This window comes from Trachurus trachurus (assembly GCF_905171665.1).
Source record: "Trachurus trachurus genome assembly, chromosome: 11".
NCBI classification, from domain to species: domain Eukaryota; kingdom Metazoa; phylum Chordata; class Actinopteri; order Carangiformes; family Carangidae; genus Trachurus; species Trachurus trachurus.
This window is the reverse complement of record NC_139904.1, coordinates 20,828,338-20,845,220: the sequence shown is the minus strand read 5'-3', so window position 1 is coordinate 20,845,220 and position 16,883 is coordinate 20,828,338. Positions and strand designations below refer to the sequence as shown.

Below are 16,883 nucleotides of genomic sequence, written 5' to 3'. Positions count from 1 at the left end.
TTAAGTAATTTGGTCCTGTTTTTCACTGATTGCATTCTTCTTCTTACAGCAGACATAGACCAGTCGACAAAGTGCATAAACAGGCATTGCCAGGCTGGGGACTCCTGCCAAAAGAAATATGACTGCACTTATCCATGACGGGTATGGTACTGATGCCAGAGATGGAAACCCCTCCTGTGAAATAAAGAGCAGTGTAGTAAGTACAGTATATTTACCATGCAAATGCCTTTTTAAACTTTGATGAATGTGGTCAAGCTCTTTGATATGCTATTGCTATGCTATTTTTCAATGGTCTTATGCATAAGCTGATTCCACAGTTTATATTCTTACAGAGTTGGGGTCCCAGACTAAATAGGTGAGCTCTTCTTGGGCTTGGGTCACAAGATAGAAAACCAAGATAACCAGGACAATTAGAGGACTGATGAATCTCCATGAAACCTGCCAGAAGATGGAGGGCTTATGTCCAATCAGGAACTCCAAGTCCTCATTGAACCTGAATAACAAGAGCATTGAAATTAGATTAGTTTTGAAACTTGTCATGGTATATGGCCTGGACTTTAATAGATCAACCATCATCATAAGATTTTGCTGAAAACTAGTAGAATTTGGTGCTGCTATGGAGGTATTTTGAAGCCATTTTGCAAAAGATAATATGTTGCTTAAAATAACTGAGCTAGCACTAACCTGTCGATACCGTAGACGTAAACAACGGCGATCATCTCAAACAGTCCAATGGTCAGAAGTGGAACAGATCCAGCAAAGTTGTCAAAGAGAGTTACCCAGTAAAGTCCTGAATACTGTGCAAACAGGAGGGTGATGACAAAGGACACAGCGCACGTTGTTCCTGAAACACATTAGTTGTCCATCATTAGTTGATGAAAATGTGATAAACTGACTTGAGTTGATCTGTAAAAACTGGCTACCTGTCAGTGCTTCATGGGGCCATTTTTTAGGGAATACATTCAGGTCTTTCAAGGGTACGACCACTCCTTCAATGTTGCCAAACAGGGTTGAGACCCCCAGGCAGAGAAGCATGACGAAAAATAGGACAGACCACGCTGGAGAGCCAGGCATCTTGGTGATGGCTTCTGTAAACACAATAAAGGCCAAACCTGTTCCCTCCACTCCCTGAGCAAACACAATGCAGATTAGAGTGACAAACAATAATAACTGAGGAATTTGATAGATATACGTACATCAAGATAGTTACCTCGCTGAGAAGTTTCTGCATTTCACAGGTTTTGATATCCAATCCAAGAACAGTGTCAGGATAGGAGCTGTTGAGATGATTCAACATTGTCTCATAGTTGCTCGTAGTGATGTTGTCTTCAGGGAGTTCAAATGCATTCAATAATGTCAAGATGTTTCTGTAAAAAATGATATATCTCCGATTAGTAACTCTGGAGTCCACATTATGGGTTCAAATTTTACAGGAATTGTCCTAATAGAATTCCCATATAGACACTGAAATGGTAATTGGTCACTATTATAGTTGCTCTTGACCCTGTACTTATGCAACAACTTCTGAGTCTGATGTGTTGAAGCTACTTTGAAGGCATAGCTTTGGAAGTTACCACTCACTTAATTTGTACAACAGTCAAACTACCCTATATATTTAGTCTAGTTAATTCAAACTATTTAGACAGGTAGTACAAACTACTTAGCCAAAAAACATCAAATTTACATGTGATACTTGTGATTGCATGATAAAAAATGAAAAATAAAAAAAGTCTACCTGTTTAGAGGTCATACGGTACATAAACCAAAAATAAGTAATAAATAAATAATTTTCTAGTGGCAAGAGTTGTCATCATGCGTCATAAAACCTGCATGATAATGCTGCTCTGCCTCTGACCACAAAGACACATGTACAACTATAAACAAATTAATGTAAATAATGATTTAAGAGTGGTTTGTCATGACTGAAGTGTACTCACTCATTGATACAATTGTCATATTTTTCAGTGGCCCTAAAGCCAATGATGGAGTAGGTGACTGAAGCAGCATAGATTGAGGTGAGGCCAGTTACTACAGTGAGGACCACAGCATCTTGCATGCAGTTGTTGCTGATGAAAGAAAACAGGCAAACAATTTGAAGTAATCTCAGTGAGAAATGAGCTCCTGTGTGGTTATGAAACAACAAGTATGTTCAAATGTCTCTTACTGAACAGGGTTGTAGCTTGAGAAGGAGATGAGACCTCCCCATGCAAGACCAAAAGAATAAAAGACCTGGGCACCTGCATCCAGCCAAGTTGTTGGTTTCATCAGCTCTTCAACCTGCAAGAGTGAGGTACACACTGTAATTTTGGCTTTGACAAACAATACACTGTTCTCACAACTTGAAACTTGAAACATACATCTGGTGTGAAGAGGAACTGTATTCCACTTAGGGCTCCTTTAAGAGTCAGTCCTCGGATCAGGAAGATGGCCAGCACTATGTACGGCAGGATGGCTGTGACGTACACTGCCTGAAGTTATAACATAAAAACATGAAATGCTTAACAACAGACACAAAAGTTTTATCAGCTATTTATTATAGTCGACCATTTCCTAAAACCCCTTCCCCAGATACTAATTGTACAATTAAAATGATCTGCAACCAGACTCTGGATTTGGATCTCCCTGCATGTGGAGTGTGTCGACATGAAGCTTTGAAGAGGCAATACATAAGTTTTCTGTGCCACCAACTGAAATCTCTTGTTGAGAACCAGTTGTGCCGATTGTCACTTGACAAGAGCTTTGGCCATTGTTGTTGTTGTTGTGATACAGGAGGTTATATAAGCAATGCCACCTGTCCAGAGCAGATTGGAAGCTACAATGGGCTGCCGTCACTTAAATAACTGAAAAGCTAGCTATGTAGTAATGGGAAAACTTATATTTAGCTCCTTTTAACTTAGTAAGTAAGACACCCTAGGTCGCCATTTTCAACCACTTCACTCAAACTTTGAACCAATTTTAGAAATAGTTCATAACTTAAATAGTGAATCTTTCTCAGTTATCCTGTTTTTCTATTTTTAGTTATTTCATTTATTCGATTAGCATTCAAAATCCACCCCCAACGAAGTACATCGAAGATTTACCTAAACTGCAAACATAATACAAAAAGGGATGAAGCTCATTGAAAATGTGTATGCTGAAGCTCATGCTTATTATGCCTACCCCTTTTACAAAATAGCTTCAAGCAAGGAAACTTTTAAACTACACGATCTGCATTACACCAAGGCTTCAGAACAAACAGACTTTTAAACATCTTACAAAAGTAGATAAATAAATAAATCCTTATGTTCTTATGATTGACGGTTCAACAAACCTTGCCTGAAGTGCTGATGCCCCTTATACAGCAGATAGCAATAATGGTCCAGGCGGCAAACAGGCAGGCGACTATGGGCCACTGGATTCCTTCAGAGTCATCTATAGCGGTCGAACTATTCAGAGTCACTCTATAAAAATAATAATCTATGGTGGAGCTCCGTTGACACTCGGATATAAACCCTGAGGGATCAAAAAAAATATATACAAATAAATAATAGAGCAAATTGGGTGCTTTAGTGTGTATCAGAGTGTATGATAAAATGTGTCAAATGTAATATTTTTCTGTTCAGATACCTGTCCCATTCTCAGCAAGAGGACACTGGGCCCAAGGCAGTGGGTCTTGAAAGGAGTTGAAGAGATACCACAAGACCCAGGCAATTAAAGTATTGTAGTACAGTCCAACCATAAATGACACCAGCATGGAGGCTATACCTGTGGGACAGCATAATTAACTGTAAAGGTTTGTGGCTCTGGGAACTCAACAAATAGAAAACTGCAAAAAACAAACAAACAAAAAAAACACATGCAAATGTATTGTAAGAAGTTTAATTTGCAACAGCTTATCTGTATTTGTGTGTTTTCCTAAGTTGTGTTGCATACTCATCGGACATTAAACTCAGTTTTGATCCAGAGCCTATACCTACCAATACCAGTCAGATAAGGGTTGATGGCCCTCCACACTCCTACGCTGCCTTTCCTGAGACGTTGGCCAATGGCAAACTCCATAAGTAGTAGAGGCATGCCCTCCAACACCAGCAGGATCAGGTATGGAATCAAGAAGGCACCTAGAAAACATGTGACTATTAGTTTAAAGGGGACATATTGGTCCCTAGTTTCGTGGCGCGGCGCAGGGTGGTGCAGGGTGGCGGAGCCGGCGCAGTGCAAGTTTCAACCAGTGCAGCCCTGCACACGGTCAGTTTGGCAGTTTGGTAGACCGCAGTGCGCTGAGATGGGTATGGTGGCGCGGCAGGGGGAGGCGTCACAGATTTAGCGTGGCGTAGTGGAAGTTTAGTGCCAAAAAGCGGTGACGTGTGCACACAGGCAGGTTTCCACAGTTCCAGGCACATTTAAATAATCACAACTATTTACTGCGCACTTGCGCTGCGCCTAGACTGCGCCTGGTCTACGAATCTAGGGCCCATTATGTAAATATCACTCTCCGAAGGCTCTTAAACATCTATATTTGGGTGTTTTGCTTGGCTTCCGGCCCCAAAAATGTGAGAATTTACAAAAAAAATCTGTAATTTGCAGGCTCCCTAGGTTGAAATCCATGTGGTTTTACAAGCTGTTCCCTCAGTTGTTAACCGATGATAGCATTAATTTTCGAATTTGCATAATACCACCCCTACTGTACCTGTGTGTATCAGTACCAGTAGAGGGGCGGGGTGAGCAGTGGCTCATTTGCACTTAAAGGGACAGGCACTGAAACTGGCCGTTCTGAACAGAACAGAACAATTTTTAAATCTGGAAAAGTGGCATAATAGCGCTCCTTTAAACCTTAATTTCTAAATAGAAGATGTTTTTCTTGAACGTAATCAAATAAAATAAATCTTTATTAATGCTGTTGTAGCCGATGTCGATCTGGCCCTATGCGTTGTGTTTCTCACGGCCTGCCCTAGGTGGGGTTCGATCCCACGACCTCCCGCACCGGAGGCAACGATGCTAACCTCTTCACCAAGAGGTTGACAACCGCTTGGCAAGTTGGTTAGCACGTCTTTTATGGGTGGAGTGAGTGCACATCCGTTACACTGTCACCAGTTTCATCAGCCATCATAAAACTGATGATGATTTGGATAATGGGCCTTCATTTTGGTCCATACGATACCTCATGAAATTCAGCTGCATTTCAGCATTTTAGACTTGTTTGTATAGATTTTGGTGGCTCTCGGCAGGGAAAATCTAAGACATAATGTAAAAGTTTTATTAGAGGAATTTTGCTGATAAAAGTAGTTAATAGCAGTTATGTATTAACTATAAGTACACTGTCATTACTGTGGCTGATGATATGGACTATGGACAGTGGTTTTAACTGTACAGTGTGGACCTGACCTCTCAAGTTAACAAGTGACAGAAACAAAAACACATTATTTTTGCTATGATCTATCTCCAGTAGCCCAGTGTGCAGCACATCAAAAGCATAACAATGACAACTCCTTTAACACACAAATAAACAATTATATACAGTACAGGAATGTATAGCATTCTTTGCATTTTGTTTCAACTAAAGGCAGAATAACTCAGGATCTCTGTCTTTGGCTCATATGTGATGCCATAGGTTAGCTATTACTTCAGAAGACCTCATACACTTGAGAATCATTGATATGACTTGATGGTAATTTCATGACATTCTCTTCTTTCCATGAATGAGTAACATATTTAACTCTCCATTTCCCCCAGTTGCAAAGGACCAGTGATTTTGTCGAGAGTGAAATGGCTTACCTCCTCCATGGCTTTGACACAAATAAGGGAATCGCCACACATTTCCAAGCCCGATGCAAAACCCCACACAGGTGAGGATGTACTGGGCTTTGTTGTCCCATTTCTGCCTGTCCCCAGCCTCCTCCTTTTCTTTCCTGTCAAGATCCTCATGGCTAGGGATCCGGAGATCTAGTCCTGGGTTCGGAAAGACCAGTCTCATGGTGATGACATGTGTACTGAAACAGAGTGGCAGTGTCCTCAATTGTACAGTTGAAGCATTAGTGAGAGATTGAATGTCCACATAGAAGCACCCAACAATGTTGACATGTTCGTAATCTTTTACTGCTGCCGATCATTGATTAGCCAGAGCAGACTCTGAACTTGTTTCCTTATATACAGGTACGCAATCATTCCTATTTGTGACTCACTTTCATAATTAAATGTCATATGTAAAAAACTTCATGGATAATCTGAGAAAAAAGTTGGATTGAGTTAAATTACAGTTGAATTACATTCAATTTTAATGACTGGAAACCCATTTGACACAGACAGGGGGAAAATAATTTTTAATTGCTTTTGTGATATTAGTGATTTATTTTAAAAGAATTTGTTTGAAATGTCAGTTACAACAGTATAATAATAATAATGATCATACTGTGTGTATGTACAAGTTTGCTCAGGAAAAAATAATCTAAAGTGCCAGCTCATGATAGTCTACAGTATATTGTTTACATAAATAATTTTTTAAAATATTTTTTTCTCTGAAGTCTTAACTGATGAGATGCTTACTAGCAGATGAGTCAGTTAATGATGGTATAAGTACAGTATTATAATGTACACTATATTAAAACAAACAGACAAAAAAGTGGATTTAAAAAGCCCTGATGACATTGATTTGTATGTCAGAAGATGTAACAATAATTAATTATTTTTGCCAAATATTAAAAACAACAACAATAACAACATTTTTGTATAATAGAAACATGCATTATAGTAAATATACAATATTATGGTAGAGACGTATTACTTTTCTTTTCAAAGTGAGACAGAACTGATGCCACTCATTATAGGCCAAGCTTGTATAATCGACAGCTGCAGCTGGTCCCATTATATTTGGTGCACACACATAAGAATGATATCAGTCCACTTGTCTTCTTGGTGAGAAAACATATAGAGAGCCTAAGCGGAAGCAGGAAGTAACGGTCGCCATGGGACCTCAACTCTGAAAAACTCGCCATTCAAATGAACGGGACTGAAAATTTTATTTCGTGATCCGTTTGAATTGTGCCATGAGAAAAAAATATGTTCTCTACCTGTTTAAAACATCACGTTTCATCCAGAGAAATCAGCAGTTTGTTGTAAAGCTATTGTAGAATAAAATTCAGAAGAATCTGTAAGCAGAAAGACTACAAGTCGCGTAGGTGACGTCACACACCAAATGCCGCCCTTCCCCATGTCAGTTGGTGACGTATTTTCTGTGGGACACAGATCTGTAGTCCGTGGAGTGGTCTTCACACAAAATACATTCTTCTGTTGCCGTTTTATGATAAACGGCTGATTTCTCGGCATGAAACGTGATGTTTTAAACAGGTAGAGGACATATTTTTTTCTCATGGCGCAATTCAATCGGATCACGAAATAAAATTTTCAGTCTCATTCATTTGAATGGCGAGTTTTTCAGAGTTGAGGTCCCATGGGGCCGTTACTTCCTGCTTCCGCTTAGGCTCTCTATAAGTGTGTTTCCAAAAATGTCCAGCTGTTCCTTTAATGCATAACTATATACCTAAAATGTGAAACATGATACAACAGGAAACTAATATTAGATAACGAAAAACATATTATTAAATTACTTATGCCTTAATGTGCTTTAATCACCAACAGTATTTTACAGAGGATGCTTTAAAAGTTTACTAACATGTTTTTTCTATTATTGTACAGGGTCAGATTTATACAAAAAAATAACAAAACAGGCCTTGACTCATTTTGGTTTTAAATAATCAAAAGAAATACTATTTAAAATTTCATTTTGTCATCCATTTGTATTTTGGCAGAGATATTGTCCAGTGTCTTGTCACTGTAGTCCTTCTGCTTGCAGCATTTATTTTGGATGAATTTGAAGAGGGCGAAAACTGGGATAGATAAACTGGGAATTCCAGCCAGGATGAAGATGGTGACGTAGATCCAGTTGGGATATGGACGTGGTTCAAGGGTAGGGAAGTCCTCCTATAGCCAGAGTCAAGAGAAAATTTTGTGATTTTTCAGTAGTGTATTAAATAAGATATTAATTTATCACAAGTAGGGCCGGGACTCGATTAAAACAATTAATCGAATTAATTAGAGGCTTTGTAATTAATTAATCGCAATTAATCACATTTTAATCGCATATAAATATTTGACCTGAGAACAGTGAGAAGCATTTTTTTTTCACATGGATTTTAGTATACCATTGAATGAGTGAACACATAAGCTTAAGCATTCAAGGTGGTACTTAACCAAGACCAACAGACTAGGGATGCAAATTATCGATTAATTCATTAATCGATATTTGATACATCAATCAATCAATCAATCAATCAATCAATCAATCAATCAATCAATCAATCAATCAATCAATTTGTTTATTTCGGGCATGTCAATTACATACAAATACATACAGATTAAATGGTCTTTCCTTCCAATACACTATGATGATTACTGTAGTATTTAACTAGGCTACTTAAATCACAGTAGCATAAACTGATTTGTTGAACTCAGTCTGATGTAAACATTAATAAAACTCAGTAACCAATCACACAGGCAGCTCCATGTTGTCCCTGTGTGATGTTCAGGGACAGGTCAGGACAGTCTGAAGACAGACAGCTCTGAGGGTGAAGTCCTATCATAATGAGATGAGATGCACCTGTGACAGTGACAGGTCATAGATATAGCGCTGCAGCTGAGCAATTAGCGCTATATAGGCCGGTGCATATTCTCATTTGTCCAGGTCATAGTATTTCAAAGGAGGTTAAATCGAAAGCAACTGGACTTAGTTATTTGTCTAGGAAGACGTTTCACCTCTCATCCAAGAGGCTTCATCAGTTCATGTACGCAGCTGACCAGGCTGGGACTGGTCCAACTATCTGGTGTGGAGACTCACTATTTAACCTCTTGTGTGGGCGTTTAACAAGGGTGATGATGTCACTGGTTCCCTTTTGTGCTCCAAGTGCCAACGACAGTCGTTGGAGTGACAGTCGTTGGTGGGAAGTTGGTTTCGACTTCGTTAGTGCCCTATTGTGTTCTAACGACAGTCGTTGGAGTCACTTGCCTCTTTCAAACCATCTGTCAGATGATTTGAAAGAGGAGTTAAAGATGGTTTGAAAGAGGAGTTAAAGAAGCCATTTTTGTAAAAGTAGAAAAACCAACCCTCAACAGGGGAGGTGGCCTCAGACACCACCTATCTCCAATTTACAATGCTGCCCTTTCATCCCTTCCCAGGAGACTCAACCATCTAGCCTCAAAGAACAACCACTGTTCACAAGTGGCAAGTGACTCCAACGACTGTCGTTAGAACACAATAGGGCACTAACGAAGTCGAAACCAACTTCCCACCAACGACTGTCACTCCAACGACTGTCGTTGGCACTTGGAGCACAAAAGGGAACCAGTGACATCATCACCCTTGTGAAACGCCCACACAAGAGGTTAAATAGTGAGTCTCCACACCAGATAGTTGGACCAGTCCCAGCCTGGTCAGCTGCGTACATGAACTGATGAAGCCTCTTGGATGAGAGGTGAAACGTCTTCCTAGACAAATGACTAAGTCCAGTTGCTTTCGATTTAACCTCCTTTGAAATAGCGCTATATAGCGCATTTAGCGTGCGCCCGTGTCTGTGTATCTATGTGCAGGCAGAGATCAGAGATGGTGTTTTAAATAACCATGCTAGCGTTTCACCAGCTCTCATCTCTGCCAGTCAGCCTCTCAAACTGCCGCCTCTCTCGCGTGTGGGCGCACCGCACGTAGACACACGTGAGAAAAAAAAAAAAAGATTTGAAAAAAATGTTTATAAGTGCGATTAAAATGCGTTAATTTTTTTAACGCGTTAATTTTTGTGTAATTAATTAATCGTAATTAACGCGTTAAAGTCCCGGCCCTAATCACAAGATAGAAGGACGCGATACATGGTAATAATAGAAACAGACAACACACTTACCGCCTCCAGGTCCCAGACCAAATAGGTGAGCGTCTTTGAGACTTGGGTGATGAAGTAGAAAATCAGGATGAAGATCATTATGAGTGGGCTGACCACTCTCCATGACACCTGCCAGAAAATATTGGGCTTGTGGCCAATCATAAACTCAATGTCCTCGTTAAACCTGCGTGGAGGCAATAAGAGGGAGATTTTATGCCAGCTAAGCATGTGCGGAAGCATCTATGAAAAATGAGTTTGTATTTTTATAGTTTTAGCAATAATGTGTTGCTGATATTGTGTTCCCCTCGTGAGGCTGTGTCTATGTGTGTCATCATGGTAAAATGTTGTCCAGGAGAAACGTACTGTAGTGGGATCTACCACAAGTCCTCTTGCAAATGTCTGTTTTGTTATCGTGTCACTGTGTAGGATGCAGTCACAAAACTTTATAGACTCACCTATCTATGCCATAAATGTAGATAACAGCAATCATTTCACACAATGCGATGATCAGAAGGGGAATGGAGCCTGCAAAGTTGTCAAAAAGAGCTAGCCAGTAGTTTCCTGAGCGCTGAGCAAATATGAGCCCAACAGCAAAGGAAATGAAGCAAGTCAGGCCTGAAAAAAAAGACAATGATAAAATAAGTGGTTACACCTAAATCTATATCAAAATTTCTAACCCCACATAAAAAGGTATTAATATTTATAAGGAAAATTACCACAGAAAGCTTCTTTGGGCCATGTTCGTGGTAACACTCCTAGGTCCTGCAGAGGGACCACCACTCCCTCAATGCAGCCAAACATGGTTGAGAGCCCAAGGCAGAAGAGCATGATGAAGAAGAAAACCGCCCAGAGAGGAGAAACAGGCATCTTGATGATGGCCTCTGTGAACACGATGAAGGCCAATCCTGTTCCCTCCACACCCTGAAGGGAAAAACACCACATACCATTCACATACTCTTTGGCTTATCAAATGTGTGAGAGAGAAAACTCAAAATTTTGGTTGAATGAATATGTATTGATTTTTACTGACCTGACTGAGGAAAGTCTGCATGTCACAGAACTGCAGTTGCAAGTCTTGGATGACATTTGGATTTGTCTGGTTGAGATGAGCCAGAACCTCTTTGTAGTTGTTCTCTGTGATGTTTCCTTCAGGATAGTTGAAGGCATTCATCAGCTTCAAGATGTTGCTGCAACAAAAGAAGAGACAAAGGAATTAAGTCTGATATAGTAAGTGACTCAGTCTCTGTTCCTTTTGAGAAATTGAAACTCACTCTTTCATGCAGTCATCGAAGTTTTGCATGGCCCTAAAGCCAATGATAGAGTAGATAACGATTGCAGAGAACACTGAGGTGCAGCCATTGATGATAGAGATGAGAACAGCATCCTGCTCGCAGTTGTTACTACAAGAAAAAAGTGATGACATTAAGATGTGTACAAAACAGTTCTCATTGCATAATGGTGCAAGCTGAATCTGTTACTCACTGAATAGAGTTGTAACTGGAGAAAGAGATGAGACCCCCAAAAGCCAGAGAGAAGGAGTAGAACACCTGAGCACCTGCATCCAACCAGGTTGATGGATTCATTAACTCATTCACCTAGAAACAAAATATAAAGAAAATATATTCTTCGTAAAACTGAGCTGAGATAGTTAAGCTTATTAGTTTCTATCCAGTCTAATTTTAATCAGGAAAATTAGAATTTAACAATGTTACTACTATTTAATGACTGAAAACTGGAGGACTTTATACTTTTTTGTCAGTTTCAAGTCCCTATGTGATATTAAGCTAAAAGCTTCTGACTGGCCTTTTACTCTGACAGACAGCTATCAAGCAGCTCATCTTGAGGGGATAAAAAAACATGATTTAAATTACAGTGACAAATGTAGTATATTGGTGTTCACAACTGTCCTTACATCTGGTGTGAAGAGAAACTTGATCCCTTCTACAGAGCCTTTCAGAGTCAGTCCTCTGATAAGGAAGATGGTGAGGACCACATATGGCAGAGTGGATGTGATGTACACAGCCTGAGAAGCAAGAAAATAAGAAAATAATCAAGAGGTATATCTGAATTAACACAAAGACACAAAAGCAGGGATCATCCCCACATTGAATTGCTGTGATGTGACTTGCAGACCTTTCCAGTGGTCTCGATGCCCCGAATGCAGCAGACATAGAGCAGAGACCAGGCAGACAGCAGGGACAACACCATCCACCACTGCAGACCCCCAGACTCATCAATAGCTGTTGAAGTGTTCAGAGTCTCCCTGTACCAGAAGTAGTCGACGGTGCTGCTCCGAGCACACTCCTCTACCAGACCTAGACAGAACCAAATAGTGAAGAACTGGATGTCAGAAACCTTCAACATTTGTTTTTCACTCAGTCTGACTTCAGTCTTGATAGATGGAGGAATACCTGTCCTGTTGGCATTGAGAGGACACTGGCTCCAAGGCAGAGGGCTTTGAAAGGAATTGAAGAGATACCACATGATCCAGGCCATGATGGTGTTGTAGTACATACCCACCAAAAATGAGACCAGCATGGATGCAACACCTGCAACAGGATAAAACAAAGAGTCTAGAGGTACAGTAGTGGTCTTTCTTTTAAATGTGTCTAAAAAATCTGCAGATGATCATAAGTGTCTCTACCACATACCAAGTAACTGTTTTGATTAAATTGCTGAACTATACCTAACTGCCCTCCTTGGGGCATGTGCTTGTGTCATTTGATTTATTCATTTTTACAATGCATGTTGCTTTTTGTTTACCCACCAACTCCTGTCAGGTAGGGATTGATTGATCTCCACACTCCCACGCTGCCTTTCCTCAGACGCTGACCGATGGCAAACTCCAGGTGCAACAGTGGGATTCCCTCCAGAACCAGCAGGATCAGAAACGGGATTATAAATGCTCCTAGAGGTAAAACATTTGCATTATATTGAGTCAAGACCACGGTGAGTGGTTGACTTCATTCAGTAGTGAAAGTGAGTCAATACTCAGCAGCTAATGTTGTTCAAAAAGTGTTTGTCCGTCCAAATCTCGCGTGATTCGCAGTAACCGCACTGACGCCGGCGCAAATCACGCGAGATTTGGACGGACCAGGAAGAGGAGCTTCGAGAAGCTTCCGCTACAAACAAGCTTAAAATATAGACTTATTTAATTTTTTTCGGGACAATTACGCAATTTGGGGCTTCAGCACAAGACGGACATTACATACGAGCATCATGGAGGTATTTGGATGTTTTTTTGTGTGTGTTTTTTTACGAAGAGCTCTGGTGTCCCTTTGCAACCGTTGCATTGAAATGCACTGCTACGCCAAGACCCCCTGTAACTCAGAGAAGGGACGGTGGACTCTGAAAATTCTTCCAGCCCTTAGTCAACATGAGGGTGAGTAGATAATGAGCGAAATATCATTCTAGGGTGAACTATCCCTTTAATTTGTGTAGCTACAGTTCACTGCCTTATCATGTGTTACAAACTCTGATCTGTTTTCTTAATCTTTTACTAATTCAGAAGCCAATCAGAAAGTATCCAGTCCCTTTCCATCTTACCTCCTCCATGACTTTGACACAGGTATGGGAACCTCCAGACGTTGCCAAGTCCCACACAGAAGCCCACACATGTGAGCAGGTACTGGGCTTTGTTGTCCCATTTGGGCCGGTCCCCAGCCTCCTCCTTCTCCATCCTCTCCAGGTCCTTGTGAGAGGGGATCCGCAAATCCAGTCCCGGGTTTGGTATCTTAAGCTTCATGGCCACTTTTTGTAAATTTCGCTGGACACAGAGTTGGAAAATGTAGCCGCGGAGTCTTCCAGTTGGTAAGTAGTTGTTGCTTAGGTGCTTTTCTCTGGCCTTTGCCAGGCTGTGTGTCCTTCTCAAAATTAATCTCCTCTACCTGAAGCTGTTACTGATTCTCTGGTGACTGTCCCTGTCTCTCACACCCCTACTGAGTGTCTTCTGAAGTATTTACTGTGACCTATGGCACCTAAACTGCAGTTATCAGTTGCTCATCACAGTCTGTCTTGTATCATGTAATGTCAGCAAGTTTAAGCAGAAAAAGATGCAAGCTTTGTGATAATGGTTAATAAATCACATGTCTGGCCAACACTTTTCCAGAAATTATGAGTCTGGTATTCATGAGTTTTTAAAGGAAAATATGTGATGTGGTGCGAACAAATGACAGGTCTTATATATCTTAGATCTTAATATATTGGAGTTGAAACAAGATTATTTTTTAATAATGGTTTACTCTTCAAAGGGGGGGGGGGGGGGGGGGGGGGGGGGGGGGTGTTCGAGTTCTCGTGGTGGAAACAAAGGAGTAAGCTCCAGGTGTTGCGGGGTGCTCTTGAAGTTGAAAAAGAATTTAAGAGACGAAAAAAGCACAAGGCTTGTTTCAGGCACTCACACGCAAGGAGACAAGGTGATGCATAAAAGGCCTTTAATTAATCAGGGCATGGATACAGGATAAAAAAGAACGCCGACCGGTTAATTGTTTACTCTTCTTTAAAAAAGCCAAGCCTATTTTTTAGGCCTTTTCTCGAAAATTGCATATCCATAATAAAATGAGTATATCTCTGCAACCACAAGGTCTATTTGAATACTTTTGGTGTCATAGTAAAGGGAAAAAATTGAGAAATTGCTGAGATGTGTACATTTCAGTAAATGTGTTACTGGTGAAGAGTAAATGAAGATGACACAGAAAAAATTCAATCAAATTAATATTTGCCTAAAAAAATCATATTTTTGATGAGTGTCCCTTAGAATAATGCTATCCAAGCTCAAACCCTCTATAAAATCATTGCACAACATATGAACATTAGATAATTTATTATTAACATTGTCTCTGCAGTGGTTGATTCTGATTAATTGAAGCAGGACAAAATTATTGAGATTTTACTACAAAATATTCAGGCAAGCTTTCCAAAATGTCCATTTTTGGCACAGCTTGGAACCACCTGCCACTATAAACCATTGTTTAATCTTTATTTTCACACAATTTGCATAAACTAACTGAAAAAGAATCAACCGGGACTAAATAAGAACTCCTTTCCAGGCCCTCTGTGTCCCTCTCATGGATGTGTTATGGGTCCCTCTCATAATACATCCATGGTCCCTCTGCATAAATCTGCACTGAGAGCAGCTTATTTGGGTGGGTTTGAATGCCTGGCTCTATCTCTGCAGCAGATTGGTTGATTCGAGTGATTGACAGTGCATTCGAAACGTTAAAGCCAATAGAATGAGGCTATACCCACGTTGATGTGGACAGCACTGGCAGCCAATCAGAATCAGAATTCTTCTCATGAGCCAATCAGAATCAGCAGAATCCATGTGCAGGCTGTTGTGTGCGCCCGTAAAGGTTCCGCTGCTCCTAAAGCCCGTCCGGACCGATTTAGATGTAACACCAGTCAAAGTTCAACTGGAAATATTATGGATTTACCTTTTACAGTCTATAGGATTTACCCATGCAACAAACTTTTCATGGCAAAACAGCAAAGGTAAGAGGAAAATGTACAACCATGTTTTGGCCAAGCAGTGTCTGTGTTTGCTCGACTTTGCTCGTTGTTGGCTTCTCTCTCTGCCTTGCACTGTGTGTGTATTTGAGTAGCCTAGTGTTTGGGCTGTGTTTGGGTCATATAAACATGGTTTTTACACGTTGTAGCCCAGCTTTTGCTGTTTAATTTGACATTCATAATTAGTCCAGTGGTGGCTCTGTGATTGTTCTGCATGTCTTAAAGTGATTTTGTAAAGCATCTAAAGCATTTAAATGCCACAACAACACAGATTTTTTCTCTTTCTTGGAAAACATAAACATATATGGAAAACACAAAAATGTTTGACCTTATCTTAACAACGCCTTTTCCAGTCCTTGAAAAGTCAAATTGTTTTATTGCATAGTGATTGGTTCAGTCCTATTTAGCCTATCTCATACTTCAATGTAAATTTCTGAACCACTCTTAAAGCAGTGATTATCACCTGAGTGAATGTAAAAAAAACTTAAATACTAATACAGAACTTAAATTCAATGCAATTTTATTTGGGTGGGACAGTGCAAGTTCAAGAACAAGAACCCTGGAGTACAATACAATAAATAAAAACATGTTACCACAGTTATAAATAGCAGCATTCAGTTACAGTTCACTTTTTAAAGTAATAATAGCCTACATACAACTGGTATTTGTTCACTGCCTTCATTGCCCCAGTGACCCACTCCCTCTCCGATGGAGCTTTGGAACAGATCCAGTTGTTGATGATCACCTTTTTTGTGATCATGAATAAAGAGAGGAACACCTTCTTGTCCTTAGGTGGAACTTTATTAAAATTATGTAAATCTCCTAATATACTTGGTGTTAGTGGAATAGTTATGTTAAAGCAGAAGTAAGCGATCCGGTCGTTTTGGCTAACTTCCTGTCATCGGATGGAGTTAGCAGTCCCCACCCTCGTCCCTACGTCGCCACATTCATGCGCATCCCTTGGCTGCACACACAGAGAGGACCGCCCCTTTATGCCGTTCTCTCTCCTCATTGGATAAAGGTTGTAGGATACAAGGAAAGTTTTCTCCTCGGCTTACAGCAGAGCAGAGTGACTGACAGACCCGTGTTTCGGACCAAATACTCTATATAAGTGATTGCCGTCGGAAGATATAACTAATTAAGACTTATTAACACAAACATTCCGCTTACTTCTGCTTTAATATGGGTCATAGCCTGTTTTGTTATACCAAGCCAAATTTATTTTATTTTATGGCAATCCCAGAGCAAGTGAAACAAAGTTCCATCAGTATTGCCGCATTTTGGGACATTTACGGTCTTCTTGTAAGCCCATTGTAAATAGTTTTGATGGTGTGTAGTATAATCTGTTGAGTGTTTTGAATTGTCTTAGTTTATTTTTTAAAAGGAAAAAAAAGAAAAAGAGGGAATATGCGCACACTGGATTAAAGCTCCCATTTATTGGATACTTGCATGCAACATTTCGACCAGATGTACTAGTCAGTC

At 40.2% G+C, this 16,883-nt stretch overlaps 2 protein-coding genes across 2 annotated transcripts; both read right to left on the bottom strand.

Moving 5' to 3' along the window:
* LOC310993226 (sodium-dependent neutral amino acid transporter B(0)AT1-like) lies at positions 1 to 5,950 on the bottom strand (the record flags this gene model as incomplete). Its single annotated transcript, XM_083981541.1, has 12 exons — positions 1 to 174; positions 331 to 493; positions 685 to 844; positions 924 to 1,128; positions 1,211 to 1,367; positions 1,938 to 2,066; positions 2,165 to 2,277; positions 2,358 to 2,468; positions 3,311 to 3,492; positions 3,607 to 3,744; positions 3,957 to 4,097; positions 5,752 to 5,950. 12 exons carry the CDS (start codon positions 5,948 to 5,950, stop codon positions 1 to 3), a joined length of 1,872 nt encoding a protein of 623 aa, XP_083837667.1.
* Positions 5,951 to 7,743: 1,793 nt separating this feature from the next.
* On the bottom strand, positions 7,744 to 13,644 carry LOC310993315 (sodium-dependent neutral amino acid transporter B(0)AT1-like; the record flags this gene model as incomplete). The annotated part of the gene is made up of 12 exons (XM_083981636.1): positions 7,744 to 7,953; positions 9,921 to 10,083; positions 10,355 to 10,514; positions 10,616 to 10,820; positions 10,930 to 11,086; positions 11,171 to 11,299; positions 11,382 to 11,494; positions 11,812 to 11,922; positions 12,033 to 12,214; positions 12,311 to 12,448; positions 12,667 to 12,807; positions 13,446 to 13,644. 12 exons carry the CDS (start codon positions 13,642 to 13,644, stop codon positions 7,744 to 7,746), a joined length of 1,908 nt encoding a protein of 635 aa, XP_083837762.1.
* Between the last annotated feature and the right edge of the window lie 3,239 nt (positions 13,645 to 16,883).